Source organism: Stegostoma tigrinum, chromosome 25 (assembly GCF_030684315.1).
Source record: "Stegostoma tigrinum isolate sSteTig4 chromosome 25, sSteTig4.hap1, whole genome shotgun sequence".
NCBI lineage: Eukaryota > Metazoa > Chordata > Chondrichthyes > Orectolobiformes > Stegostomatidae > Stegostoma > Stegostoma tigrinum.
This window is the reverse complement of record NC_081378.1, coordinates 15,877,717-15,890,449: the sequence shown is the minus strand read 5'-3', so window position 1 is coordinate 15,890,449 and position 12,733 is coordinate 15,877,717. Positions and strand designations below refer to the sequence as shown.

General features: G+C 41.6%; 2 protein-coding genes across 5 annotated transcripts in view; one reads left to right on the top strand and one right to left on the bottom strand.

Moving 5' to 3' along the window:
• The window catches only part of cep41 (centrosomal protein 41), a 37,470-nt gene extending 27,616 nt beyond the window's left edge, over positions 1–9,854 (bottom strand). For both annotated transcript variants that reach the window (XM_048553939.2, XM_059654510.1), the window contains exons 1-2: positions 9,703–9,854; positions 8,428–8,491 (exon numbers count right to left, since the gene is read on the bottom strand). In XM_048553939.2, coding sequence (XP_048409896.1) covers positions 8,428–8,491; positions 9,703–9,735 — 97 coding nt within the window. In that variant the 5' untranslated portion in view covers positions 9,736–9,854. The remainder of the gene's footprint in view (positions 1–8,427; positions 8,492–9,702) is intronic.
• Positions 9,855–9,907: 53 nt separating this feature from the next.
• mest (mesoderm specific transcript) overlaps positions 9,908–12,733 on the top strand; it is a 31,578-nt gene continuing 28,752 nt past the window's right edge. For all 3 annotated transcript variants that reach the window (XM_048553944.2, XM_048553942.2, XM_048553941.2), the window contains exon 1: positions 9,908–10,327. The gene's annotated coding sequence lies outside the window, so the exon portion shown is untranslated. The remainder of the gene's footprint in view (positions 10,328–12,733) is intronic.

Sequence of the window (12,733 nt, the reverse complement as noted above, 5' to 3'; positions counted from 1 at the left end):
GAGCAGATTTTGATAGAATAAATATGCAGTAACTATTTTCAGTGTCAATAATCAGGTTTAAGGCGATAGCAATAAAAATCAGAGGCAATGAAGAAATACTTATGTTTCCAAAGCAAGCTGTGACTGGAAACACACTGCCTGAAAGAATGGTGAAAGCAAACTCAGTTGCAACATTCGATAAGGAATTGGCTAAATTCTTAAAGGGTAATAATTTACAGGTTACAGGGGCAGACCAGGGATAAATCGGGCAGCTTAACAGAACAGCTAGCATGGGAACAATGATCTGCTTCTGTACCATTTATTCCAAATACTTATCACTATTTCCATGGAATAACAGGTGCAATTTCCCCTCCCTGGTGTGGAGTAAGGAATCACAACATCAGAAAATACCATGTAGACAATAAAATCTGATTCTTGATATCCAATTTTCTCCACAAGCCATAATGGGCAAATTCATAAACTCTCCACTGAGCAGCAGCTAGCTTATTTCCATGTATTTACATTTTATTAAAAAATCCCAACCACCTTATATGTATCCTACTTCCAAACTGCCTTACCTTTACTGCGAAACTAAATTGCACCAAATCCTGACATGTAAATCAGAGGGGAAGCTGGTGCCTGCAGTTCGTAAAATGTTTGGTCCAGCAATTGCTACCACAGCACAATGTCCCTGCTTGCTCCATGGCCCTGTACCATTCACCTATACAAGTCAGTGTTAGCAAACCAGCAACAAAACAGTAGTTACTGGAAAAGCTCAGCAAGTCTGGTAGCATTTGTGAATAGAAATGAGCTATAAAGTTTTTGTGTCCGGAGACACTTTCTCAGCAAACCAACAGCCTCGCACAGCATCAGACCTGCTCTTGGACCAACTAATGCATCACTTCAGCCCTTCACAACTTTATTTTGAAGGTCAGAGACACATGTTGCATGCTTCTGACAGATTGCTTTGTGTGCAAGGACACATACACATCATGAATCTGTACAGGGTGCATTTTATCACTCTTAGCTTGCTTTCTTAGTGCTCACTCACTTTACCACTTACTCAGAAGTTGCCAGCTGTTGTCTTCTTAGTACACATTCACTCACATGAGCACTGATTTAGTGGCTGCAAGCCTCAGTGTGGCCCAGATTACTTTCTTACAGCATATACTCTTTAGTGCTCAGTTACGAACTGTCAGCATTTTCATTTTAGCACAGAGGAAAAGTGTTGTGTATTTATTTAAGTATGTTAGTCATTTAAGAGTCTGATCATGTTTTGTAATGGTAACATCGGCCATTTAGGAGGGAAACAGTTTAGTCTAACTTGCTGCATTGTAGAATGAACACCTCTTTAATAAAAGCTCTTGCTGTTCTAAATGCAGCAACTCTTAGTCCTTCTCGAAACATCACAGAGAGACTGGCAGCTTGAGATGGTAAAGAGCACTGAACAGTCATTCTATCCATTAGGCTGGGTGTGGATGTGTTACTGTATATGATTGTACCATGTTAACGGCAGACCAGCAGTCTACACAGCAAATACATTGCATGCACTTCAGGCAAATGGCCAAGCGTTGAAGTCAAAGGAGAGCAGTCCTTAGTGGAGTGAAGGGGGAACTACAGTGAATTAGGGCCACTGCCACAGTCAGCAAAAGGGCTTATCTGATTACATGGGAGGCTATAGTCAGTCAGGCACTTGTCTTACTTGAGTCCAGGACTTAGACCATACACAGTCCTGCAGGTCATGTGCAAGCTGTTCAGGGATTACAGAGAGGTCAGTCAGGTACTGTTGAGACATTCGGCCAGGGAGGGGACTGGGCCAACTTCTTTTGCAATGAAGTAAGTGACGGGATTGAGTATGATGGAAGAGGATGAAAGAGATATTAGTATTGATACATGAGTAGTAGTAGTAGTAAAGTGCCCCAGTGAGTGAGTAGGAAATGCAGACGGGCAGAAATGGAGTTGACTAAATACACGCAATTATTGAGAGATGTAGTCCATATGTCTTGGTGAGAAATGTGTGTGGTGGCTTAGTTAGAGTGAATGCTGACCCCCTGAGTGAGGTAGTAGGGAGAATATGGTGGCACTTGCCCTTAATGAGTGTAGAAGATCACTGACCTTCTTCCTGCACCATCTAGCATCTCACTTCACATGCAGCACAGCGATGATTCTACAGCAATTTGTGTTCAGGCAGAGTTACATATTGAAATATATTTGTATTAATTTGTTTCACTTTTTCATGTGCTGTAGCTTATTAAAGTGTGTGTGTGGTGGTCTAGTGAGAAAAGAACTGCCATCCTCTTCACTACCACGTCCAGATCAAGTTCATCAGTTCCTTGCCTGTCAAGCCAGGAACGAGTTGGTCTTTCTTCAGTGCCATGAGTCCAACATTGGGACTTAAGCACCTGGCTGGAAGTGGTGTGCAGATGACTTTAAATATGGCGCCATAGATATATATGCTGAAAGCTCCCCGAGTAGTGACTAATTCCATTCTGCCTAATGTCTCAGCATTCAGTAATTTCTGATTTCACTGAAATGACCGATCTTACATTAATATGCTTTGCATGTCTTTCTCATGAATCATTTACCAGATGAATATACTTTAATTAGTTAAAATATTTTCTGTAAGCTCTTCATACCATACCCCCTTACAGCAAGGTCGGTTCTTTTCACTTGACATTGCTTTCCAAGCACGCATGCCTTTTTGAAGTGCCCAATCCATATTCTCTGTTTTAATGCTAAATGAAAATTCCGTGAGTTTACCATTGGTTTCTGCAACTGGGATATATCATTGACTCCTGTGGTACTTTAATCACCAGTTCCTCATCACATCCTAAATCTCCCCAGTACTGCTAACCCAATCCAACTTCACATATTCCCTACAAGTAGTTTCATGACTGATTTTTCGTGAGTGACTTTGTCCACAACCTGAAAGTTTAAAAAACTAAAACGTCAGAAGCTCCACTATTAAATGAGATTTATTAAATAATATTTTCTCTCCTAGACCCTTTCTGGTCATGAACTATATCTCAATATTGTCAAATGCTATGTATACCTTCAAGGCAATATAATTTACAGTACACAAAAGATGGAAGAAATTGGCCATAATTTTGAGCCTGCCATGTATGGCCAGCAGACAGAAGACAATTTCATTTCTTCAATAAGCAACAGCACATTAAAAAAATGAAACAAATTAATACAAACATATTTCAATAGAATTTTAGTAAAATATATTCCTTCTTAAAATGTAAGTTCTGTGTAAAGAATGACCTATTTCAGCAGTCATTTTCATTAATTTAATAACACTTTTCTGCAGTAGCAGATAAGTGAATAATTTCACTTGACATTTTAATAGAAGCTTATCATTTGCCATTAGTAACTTATTTCATAAGATAAAGATTTAATAGCATTTTTGAGCAAACATGTGGTAAATTAAAATAAACTAATGTTTAATCCTTCCAATACATGGCTTGCATAAGAAAATAGAAATTAACTTGCCTTTATACAGTGCTTTTCATATTCTAGGGAACATTACAACCAACGAAGTACTTTTGAAGTGTAGTTACTACCGTCATACAGGCAAACCCGGCAGCCAACTTGCCCACACAATAATATTGCAGATTAAATTGGATAATCCTGATTTTTTGGGGGTAGCGGTGGCTAACATTCACACACAAACAGAGGAAGAAATTACAGTGCAGCTATTATATACCTGGTTGGACCTCACTGTGCATCTCAGGAAAAATATATTGCTCTCGGAGAGAGTATGACGTAAGTATACCAGAATGATGCCTGAACTCTAAGGGTTAAATAGGACAGATTACAAAAACTAGGGTTATATTGCGAGGAGCTTAGAAGGTAAGGGGCAGGAACAGTGGCTTAGATGACAATAAACTATTTCTACTGGTTGAAAAACATGAAATGATGGGGCATAGTGTAAAATTTGAAGCAAGGCCATTAAGCATGAAGTTAGGAAGTACTTCTGCACAAAAAAAAATTGAAGTTTAAAACACTTTCACAAACAACTGGTTCAATTATTAATTTTAATCCAAGATTGATTACAAAAAGTTATTTGATTACTTTTTGTTATCTAAAAGTATCGGGGATGTGGGGCAAAGTCAAATGTAAGCAATTACTGATCAGTAATGGTCTAATTGAATTGTAGAACAGGGAGGAGGGGCTAAATGGAATATTTCTGTTCCCACATTCCTGAACTTCTTCCAGAACACCAGAAGATTTTAGCTTTTTTTTCCATACAGTGCCATGGGATTCCTTGCACTCACCTCAGCAGGCATATGACTTTGGTTTAACACATCACTCAGAATAAACCATCTCTTGACGTTTAACACTCCATTACAGCACTGAGGTCTAGAACCAGAGGACACAGTTTAAAAATAAGGGGTAGGCCATTTAGAACAGAGTTGAGGAGAAACTTCTTCACCCAGAGAGTGGTGGATATATGGAATGCTCTGCCCCAGAAGGCAGTGGAGGCCAACTCTCTGGATACTTTCAAGAAAGAGATGTATAGAGCTCTTAAATATAGTGGAATCAAGGGTTATGGGGATAAGGCAGGAACAGGATACTGATTGTGGATGATCAGCCGTGATCATAATGAATGGTGGTGCTGGCTCGAAGGGCCGAATGGCCCATTCCTACACCTATTGTCTATTGTCTCAGCCTAGATTATGCTCTCATCTCTCTGGAGTAGAGATTGATCCACAACATCTTGCCCCAAAGAAGAGAATGCTGGATTAAGTTAAGGCTGGTAAATATTTTGAGCATTTCTTTTACACTGTTATTATGAACTTGCAGCATTCATGCATCTTAAGGTGGTATTACCACTCCACTGGTTGTCACACAGAAACAGGAGTAGGGCAATTGTGCCAAGTGTAATCCCCATTAGGTTAGCAACTCTATATCTAAATTCTTCAGCTTTGAACCAGGAGACCTGGAATCAGGTCCCACTTGCTCCAGAGGCGTGTAATAACAGTTCTGACAAGTTAGTTAAAAAATATCTGTGTCTAAATTCTGCTTTCTTCCGCTCACTACATAACTTTAATACTTGATTTCCAGGAAACTTTCCATCTGGATTTTTAATTCATCAGTTAATTTTGCACAAACAAGTTCCAGGAGCAATATGTCCGACATTCTTTCCACTGCTTGTGTGATGTTTTTTCAGCAATTGCTTTTAATCAGATTAACTTGTACACAACCTAGAAGCCAACATCCTATCAATTGTCTTAATAAAAACCGAAAGAACCGTGGATGGTGAAAACCATAAAGAAAAACATAAATTGCTGGTAAATTGCTGGATCCTTCAGGAAGGGTCAATGGACCTGAAACATTAACTCTGATTTCTCTTCATAGATGCTGCCAGACCTGCGCAACATTCCAACAATTTCTATTTTCATTGCTTTCAAATTTATTATTTGCTTTAAACGTTGAAATTTGATCATTCTTTAACATTTATAATTTTGGGGAAAACATGCTAAATTCAAAACTTCTCATAAATAAAACTCTTTATTTGTATCATTCCATTTAACCAATGAACTCTCTCCTAGCCTAATGCATCAAAACAAGGGAGGTGTTCTTAAAGCTCTACATAAAAAGTACTGACCAGAAGGCGATACAATTAGAGTATAAATATGGTGCAGTACAGCTTGAAGTCGAACTGGCATTTGATGAATGAGCACAAAATGCGTGATATTTAATCAGCTCTCGTTATAAACATCACCTTAATTGCCTTTAAGATTTCAGTGACCTACCAATTAGACTGTGTCCATTTAATGGGTAGTTGATGGCCTAGTGATATGATCACTGGACTATTAATTGCGTCATTCAGCTAATGTTCTGGGGACCTATATTTGAATCCTGCCACAGCAGATCGTGGAATTTGAATTCAAGAAAGAAGAATCTGGAATTAAGAATCTACTGATGATCATGAAATCATTGTCAATTGTTAGAGAAACCCATCTGGTGTGCTAACGTTCTTCAGAGAAGGTAATCTGCCACTCTCACCTCGTCTGGCCTACATGTGACTCTAGACCCACAGCAATGCAGTTGACTCTCAAATGCCCTTTGAAATGGCCTAGCGAGCCATTCAATCGCTACAAAATCTCAAAGCAATGAAACCGGATGGTTCACCTGGCATTGACGTAGGCACTGGAAAAGACAACTGCAGAAACAGCCCTGTCAACCCTGCAGAGTCCTTGGTACTAACAACTGGAGGCTACTGCCAAAATTGGGAAAGCTGTCTTACAGACTAGTCAAGCAACAACCAGACATTGTTACACTCATGGAATCATACCTTACAGACAATGTCCCAGACACGACCATCACCATCCCCGGATATGATCCAGACACGACCATCACCATCCCTGGATATGTTCTGTCCCAGACTGGATAGAAATGGGGGGGCACAGTGGTACACAGTCAAGAGTGAGTTGCCCTGGGAGTCCTCAACATTGACTCCGGATCCCATGAAATCTCGTGGGTCCATGTTAAACATGGGCAAGGAAACCTCCTGCTGATTACCACATACCATCGGCCCTCAGCTGACAAATTGGTACTTCTCCATTTTGAACAACACTTGGAGGAAGCATTTAGGATGGCAAGGGCACAAAATGTACTCTGGGTGGGGGATTTCAACGTACACCACCAACAGTGGCTTGGCAGCAGTACTACAGATCAAGTTGTTTGGGTCCGAAAGGACATAGCCGCTAGACTGGGTCTGTGGCAGGTGGTGAGGGAACCAACAAATGGGAAAAATATTCTTGACCTCATCTGGTCAGAAGCTGGGAATACTGCGGCAAGTAATTCACCTCCTGACTCCCCAAAACCTGTCCATCATCTATAAAGGCACAAGTCAGGAGTGTGATGGAGCACTCCGAACTTGCCTGGATGAGTGCAGCCCCAAAAACACTAAAGGTGCTTGACATCATCCAGGACAAAGCAGCTTGCTTGATTGGCACTACATCCACAAGCATCCATTCCCTCCACCACCAATGCTCAGTAGCAGCAGTGTGTACTTTCTATGAGATGCACTGCAGAGATTCACCAAAGATCCTCACTCAGCACCTATGACCACTTCCATCTAGAAGGACATGGGCAGCAGATATGTAGGAACGCCACCACCTTCATTTTCCCCTCCAAGCCACTCACCATTCGGATATAGAAATATATCGTCGTTTCTTCATCGTTGCTGGGTCAAAATCTTGGAATCCCCTCCCTAATGGCATGGTGGGTAAACCCACAACAGGTGGACTGCAACAGTTCAAGAAGGCAGCTCACCATTACCTTCTCAAGGGCAACTAGGAACTGGCAATAAATGCTGGCCAGCCAGAGATGCCCACGTCCCACAAATGAGTAAAAGAAAATTTATGTCCTGGCCAAAACTGCAAGAACACGCATATGTTATTTGATGAAAACCAACATGAATCCTACCTATTTAATTGAATCCAAGATGCTCTCTACTAGCAAGGTTTTACCTTAATTACAGAGATTAGGGTCTAATTGATCTCCAACTACAATTTCAGTTCTGGTTTCAGTACAGAAACCACAGCAACTTTCATACTAAGCTGAACAAAATCAGAAGAGAAGAAAAGCTTGAGACTTTCAGGTTTCTTAATAGCACCAAAAGATTTAGGAAAGATTAGGCTTCTTGTGCCTGGGCTGAAATGTTCCTCAACTCAAGCTCTCCTAAACTTCCCTTCTCCAATTCATCCACATACAGCTAACCTAGAGACAATCATGTTACCAGTTTGGTCAAATTAGAAGTGATTTGCATGGTTGTGATTCCCACTGATGATACTCTCAGATTTTATATAATCTGCCTAATCATCGAAAACATGTTATTCGCTTATAATTAGCAGTAAAGTAAAATCCAGTATCATTGCATTTCAAAACAGATGGTTCATCAATTACATATTATACATTTAATTTACTGCACTTTAAATTAAATTGGCCAAGATGGGTGAAAGAAAGCAAACTTTTGGGAAAGAAAATAAATCATCTCCCAATGCTCCATCATATCTCACTTTCATCAAGCATGTTATGTCAAGGCTGCAGTGGGTCTCAGAAGCAGTCTCATATGATCAATTCATGAAATTTTCTAGTGTGTCAATGCTCTTTGAATACTGTACCATCATCTTCTAACATGCTTTTTCCATTCCCTTTTGTTATAAGCATAGACATTTCTGGGCCAAAAAGATGGAAAGGTTACTTAGTCCATCATGCTTCTGTCAATGCAACATCAATATTGGAGCTGCCCATTCTAATATCATACCTCAGCTTTTTCTATGCCATTTCTGAGAGGATCTCCCAATTCTCTTAAATGTTTCATGGAAATTAAATATTTCACGCCCTAACAAGGTTATCTAGATTTTGTTTTGTAATACCCGCAGAATATCAAGCCTGAGTTGACAAATCAAGGCAGTTATTTAGTCTACTTACCAGTATCAATTCGTGCTCGAACATAATGATACTTTGGATTTGGTACAACTCTTTTCTTCAGAAACTATGGAGAAATAAAACGACAAAAATAGTTACTACAAAACTACAAAAAGAGCAAGTTGCATGAATTTTGAGCGACGACAGAAATGTAGAGAATGAACTGCATTTCAACAAATGATTGGGCAAAGGGAGGGGTCTAGAGAAAAGGATGGAGGATTTGGAGAGAGGGAGAGAAAAAGATGAGCGTAAGAATTTAAGCCCAAAGGAGGTTGAGTTAAGTTGGCAACTGATTTTACGCTGCTCTTGAACTCGGATAGAGTGGTGTTATTTTCCTTGGAGTGGAGCAGAGCAGACCAGACCTAGAGGGGACATGTTTGAGATGGTAAAATTACAAGAGGCATAGATAGAGGCAGGAAGAAACGTTTCACTTTGATGAAGGGATCAATGACCAGGAAGCATAGATTAAATAAGGTTTGGAGGAGATCACAGCATCACTGCAGTTTGGAAGCTGGCCATTCGACCCATTGAGTCCACATCGACCCTCTGAACAGTATTTTACACACACCCACCCCATCCCTGTAACTATGCATTTCCCATGGCTAATCCATATAGCCTGCAAATCCTTGGACACTACGGACATTTTAGTTTGGCCAATCCACCTAACCTGCATGTTTCTGGACTGCAGGAGGAAACCCTTACAGGCACAGGGAGAACGTGCAAACTCCATATAGTCGCCTGAGATTGAAATATTTTTTCATCTAAAGGGTGGGTGGGAATCTGGAACCCACTGACCACAAGGCTCATTGAGGCAGAAGCTGTCTAGGAATAATCTGGATGTACACTTCTGATGCCAAGGCATACGAAGTTAAAGGCCAAGAACTGGAAAAGAGCATCAGAATAGTTAGGTGGTTATTTTTGACCAGCGCAAACTCAACACGCCGAAGGGCCTATAATCGGTGCTGCAAACCGCTGACTCCATGACTAAGGGCACAACATACAAGGTGGAAGATGGAGGACACAGGGCAAGTGATGACAAGGGTGTAGCCAGGGATGGCCGAAAACACAGCAGGGTCAACAAGAAGGATGGCGACAGCACAAAGGGAAGGGCTGGGTGGGACGGCTCATCAACGGGTGTGGGAGAGAAACGAGGGTCGTGAGTATATAGGTGTTGAGGCAGCGGAGGGGATCAGCCAAGCTCTGAGGCCTACACAGTCGGATAGCGTTTGCCCCCCTTCCCATCTCCTGACAGACAAGAATTCCAGCCTCTCCACAAACCTCAGGATTCCCGATCGAATTCTTCACTGACATTGCTTAACCCTCAGCCTCCGATCAACCAAACAATAAATTAATTAATAAATAAATTCATTAAAGCCCTGACCAACAAGCGGCAAAAACCGCCACTGAAATTTAAACATACTTCCGATTGGCTGCTGCATTTGAAAAAGACCAACGAGAAGGCAGTTTATTGCTTGGTGCCGTTACTAGGGCGGGCGGCGGTTGCTGGGGCAACGCCTGAGACGCCGTGGCTGAAACGGGGAGAGAAATATTGTCCATAACACAGGCGGCCGCCTGTACTCTCATTTCATTTCATCCATTTTCATTCAAAGTTATCTTTTAACATACGTTATGAGGGGAAAAGAAGTTGGTGCATGGATGTCGGCTTTTCGTTCGCAAAAGTAGAGCCAGGACTTGCAAGTTACGACTCCACGAAACTGTCAAAAGGGTTTTGCCGCCAACTCCGGACAGCAAAAGAACCAAAGGAGGCTCGTAAATTTTCTGCCGCAACTTGTTATGATTTGAAACGCACAATCTGGAAGAGGAAATGGATACGGATTTATTCACTTTCTTTAAATGGACCTGGAGAAACAAGAGTGAAAAAAATGCAGGGTTATTGTAAAAGGTAGGGAAATGCAACAACTGGATGGCTCTTTCAAAGAGCTGCACAAACTTAATGGGTCGAATGGTCGTCTTCTCTGCTGTGTAACTCACTGATTTTACAGTACCTATTAGGATTAAACTTTATTTGCTAGTTCTGGTGCATTTCACTTGTGTGATTCGTTTATCTAGTTTTATCAACTGAGGCAATTATTTTAGCTGTGAACTTTGACAGCTTAATGCTATGACATTTTCTCAGGAGTTTGAAATAATCACAATTGTCGAATTAAAGTGTTGGAACTTCGTGTTTCTTTGCTGTTCTCCATATAACTTGTCAACTGATAGTTTCTGGGCTCTGCAGTAAAGCAATAAAATATGAAACTCTGGATATACATTATCATAACAATATTTATTTACAAATAATGTAACAGTGATTTCATAGAATCCCTACAGTGCAGGTTGAGGCCATTCAGCTTATTGATGCTGCACTGACCCTCTGAAGAACATGCCACTCAACCCCCATATTTACCATGAGGTTGGAATATTTACAGTACTTACTAGTCTGCAATTCCTGGACTTTACAGGGCAATTGAGCATGGTCAATCAAGCTAATCTGCACATCTTTGGACTGTGGGAGGAAACCAGAGTACCCAGTGGAAAGACACAGGGAGAATGTGCAAACTCCACTCAGGCATTCACCCAAGGCTGGAATCGGACCTGTGTCCCTTCCAGTGTGAGGTATCCGTGCAAACCACTGTGCATATCGATTTTCAAAACTTTTATTGATTACAAATATATATTTAACCCATTGTATCTAACAGACCGGGCTTCCAAAAAGCATAACTTCGATTTATTTTCCATTCCAGAGGTAGGCGATGGCCTAGTGGTATTATTGCTAGACTATCAATCCAGAAACCCAGCTGATGTTCTGTGTACCTGGGTTCGAATCCCACCACGGCAGATGGTGGAATTTGAATTCAAAAACAAAAGTCTGGAATTAAGAATCTACTGATCACCATGAATCTATTGTCGATTGTTGGAAAAACTCATCTGGTTTACTAATGCCCTTCAGGGAAGGAAATCTGCTATCCTTACCCGGTCTGGCCTACATGTGACTCCAGACCCACAGCAATGTGGTTGACTCTCAATTGCCCTCTGAAACGGCCCAACAAGCAACTCGGTTGTACAAATTGCTACAAAGTCTCATAGAAATGAAACTGGACAGATCACCTGGCACAATGGCAGAGACAACCCTGTCGACCCTATAATGTCCTCCTCACTAATATCTGAGGGTTAGTGCCAAAATTGGGAGAGATGTCTCACAGACTAGTTAAGCAACAGCCTGATTTAGTCACACTCACAGAATCATACCTTACAGATAATGTCCCAGCTACCACCATCACCATCCCTGGATGTGCAGGACAGACCCAGCAGAGGTGGCAGTACAGTGGTATACAGTCGAGAACGTGTTGCTCTAAGAGTCCTCAACATTGACTCTGGACCCCATGAAGCTCATAGCTTCAAGTTAAATACTGTCAAGGAAACCTCCAGCTGATTACAACATACCATCCTCCAAATGATCAATGTTGAACAACACTTAGAGGGATCACTGAGGATGGCAAGGGCACCAAATGTACTCTAGGTGGGGGATTTCAATGGCAAGAGTGGTTTGGCAGCAGTACTACTGATCGAGCTGGTCGGGTCTTAAAGGGCATAGCTGCTAGCCTGAGTCTGCGGCAGGTGGTGAGGGAACCAACAAGAAGGAAAAGCATACTTGACCTCATCCTTACTAATCTGCCAGCTGCAGTTGCATCTGCCCATTACAGTATCGGTAAGAGTGGCCATTGCACAGTCCTTGTGGAGACGAAGTCCCGTCTTCACATTGAGAACAGCCTCCATCGTGTTGTATGGCACTATCACCATACTAAATGGGATGGACTTTGCACAGATCTATCAACTCAAGACTGGGCATCCATGAAGTGCTGTGGGCAGCAGCAGATTTGTACTGTGGCATAATCTGTAACCTCATGGCCCAGCATATCCCCCACCCAACCATTACCATCAAGTCAAGGGATCAACCCTGGTTCAATGACAAGATCAGGGCATACCAGGAGCAGCACCAGGCATTCCATAAGGTGAGCATCAACCAGGTGAAGCCACCAAACAGGACAATTTGCACACCAAACAGCGGAAGCATCAAGTAACAGACAGAACTAAGCAATCCCACAATCAACGGATCAGATCTAAGCTCTGCACTCCTGTCACATCCAGTCGTGAATGGTGGTGGACAATTAAAGAACTCACTTGAGGAGGAGGCCCCACAAATACCCCCATCCTCAATGATGAAAAAGCCCAGCACATCAGTGCAAAAGATAAGGCTGAAGTCTTCACAGCAATCTTCAGCCAGAAGTGCCAAGTGGATGATCCACCT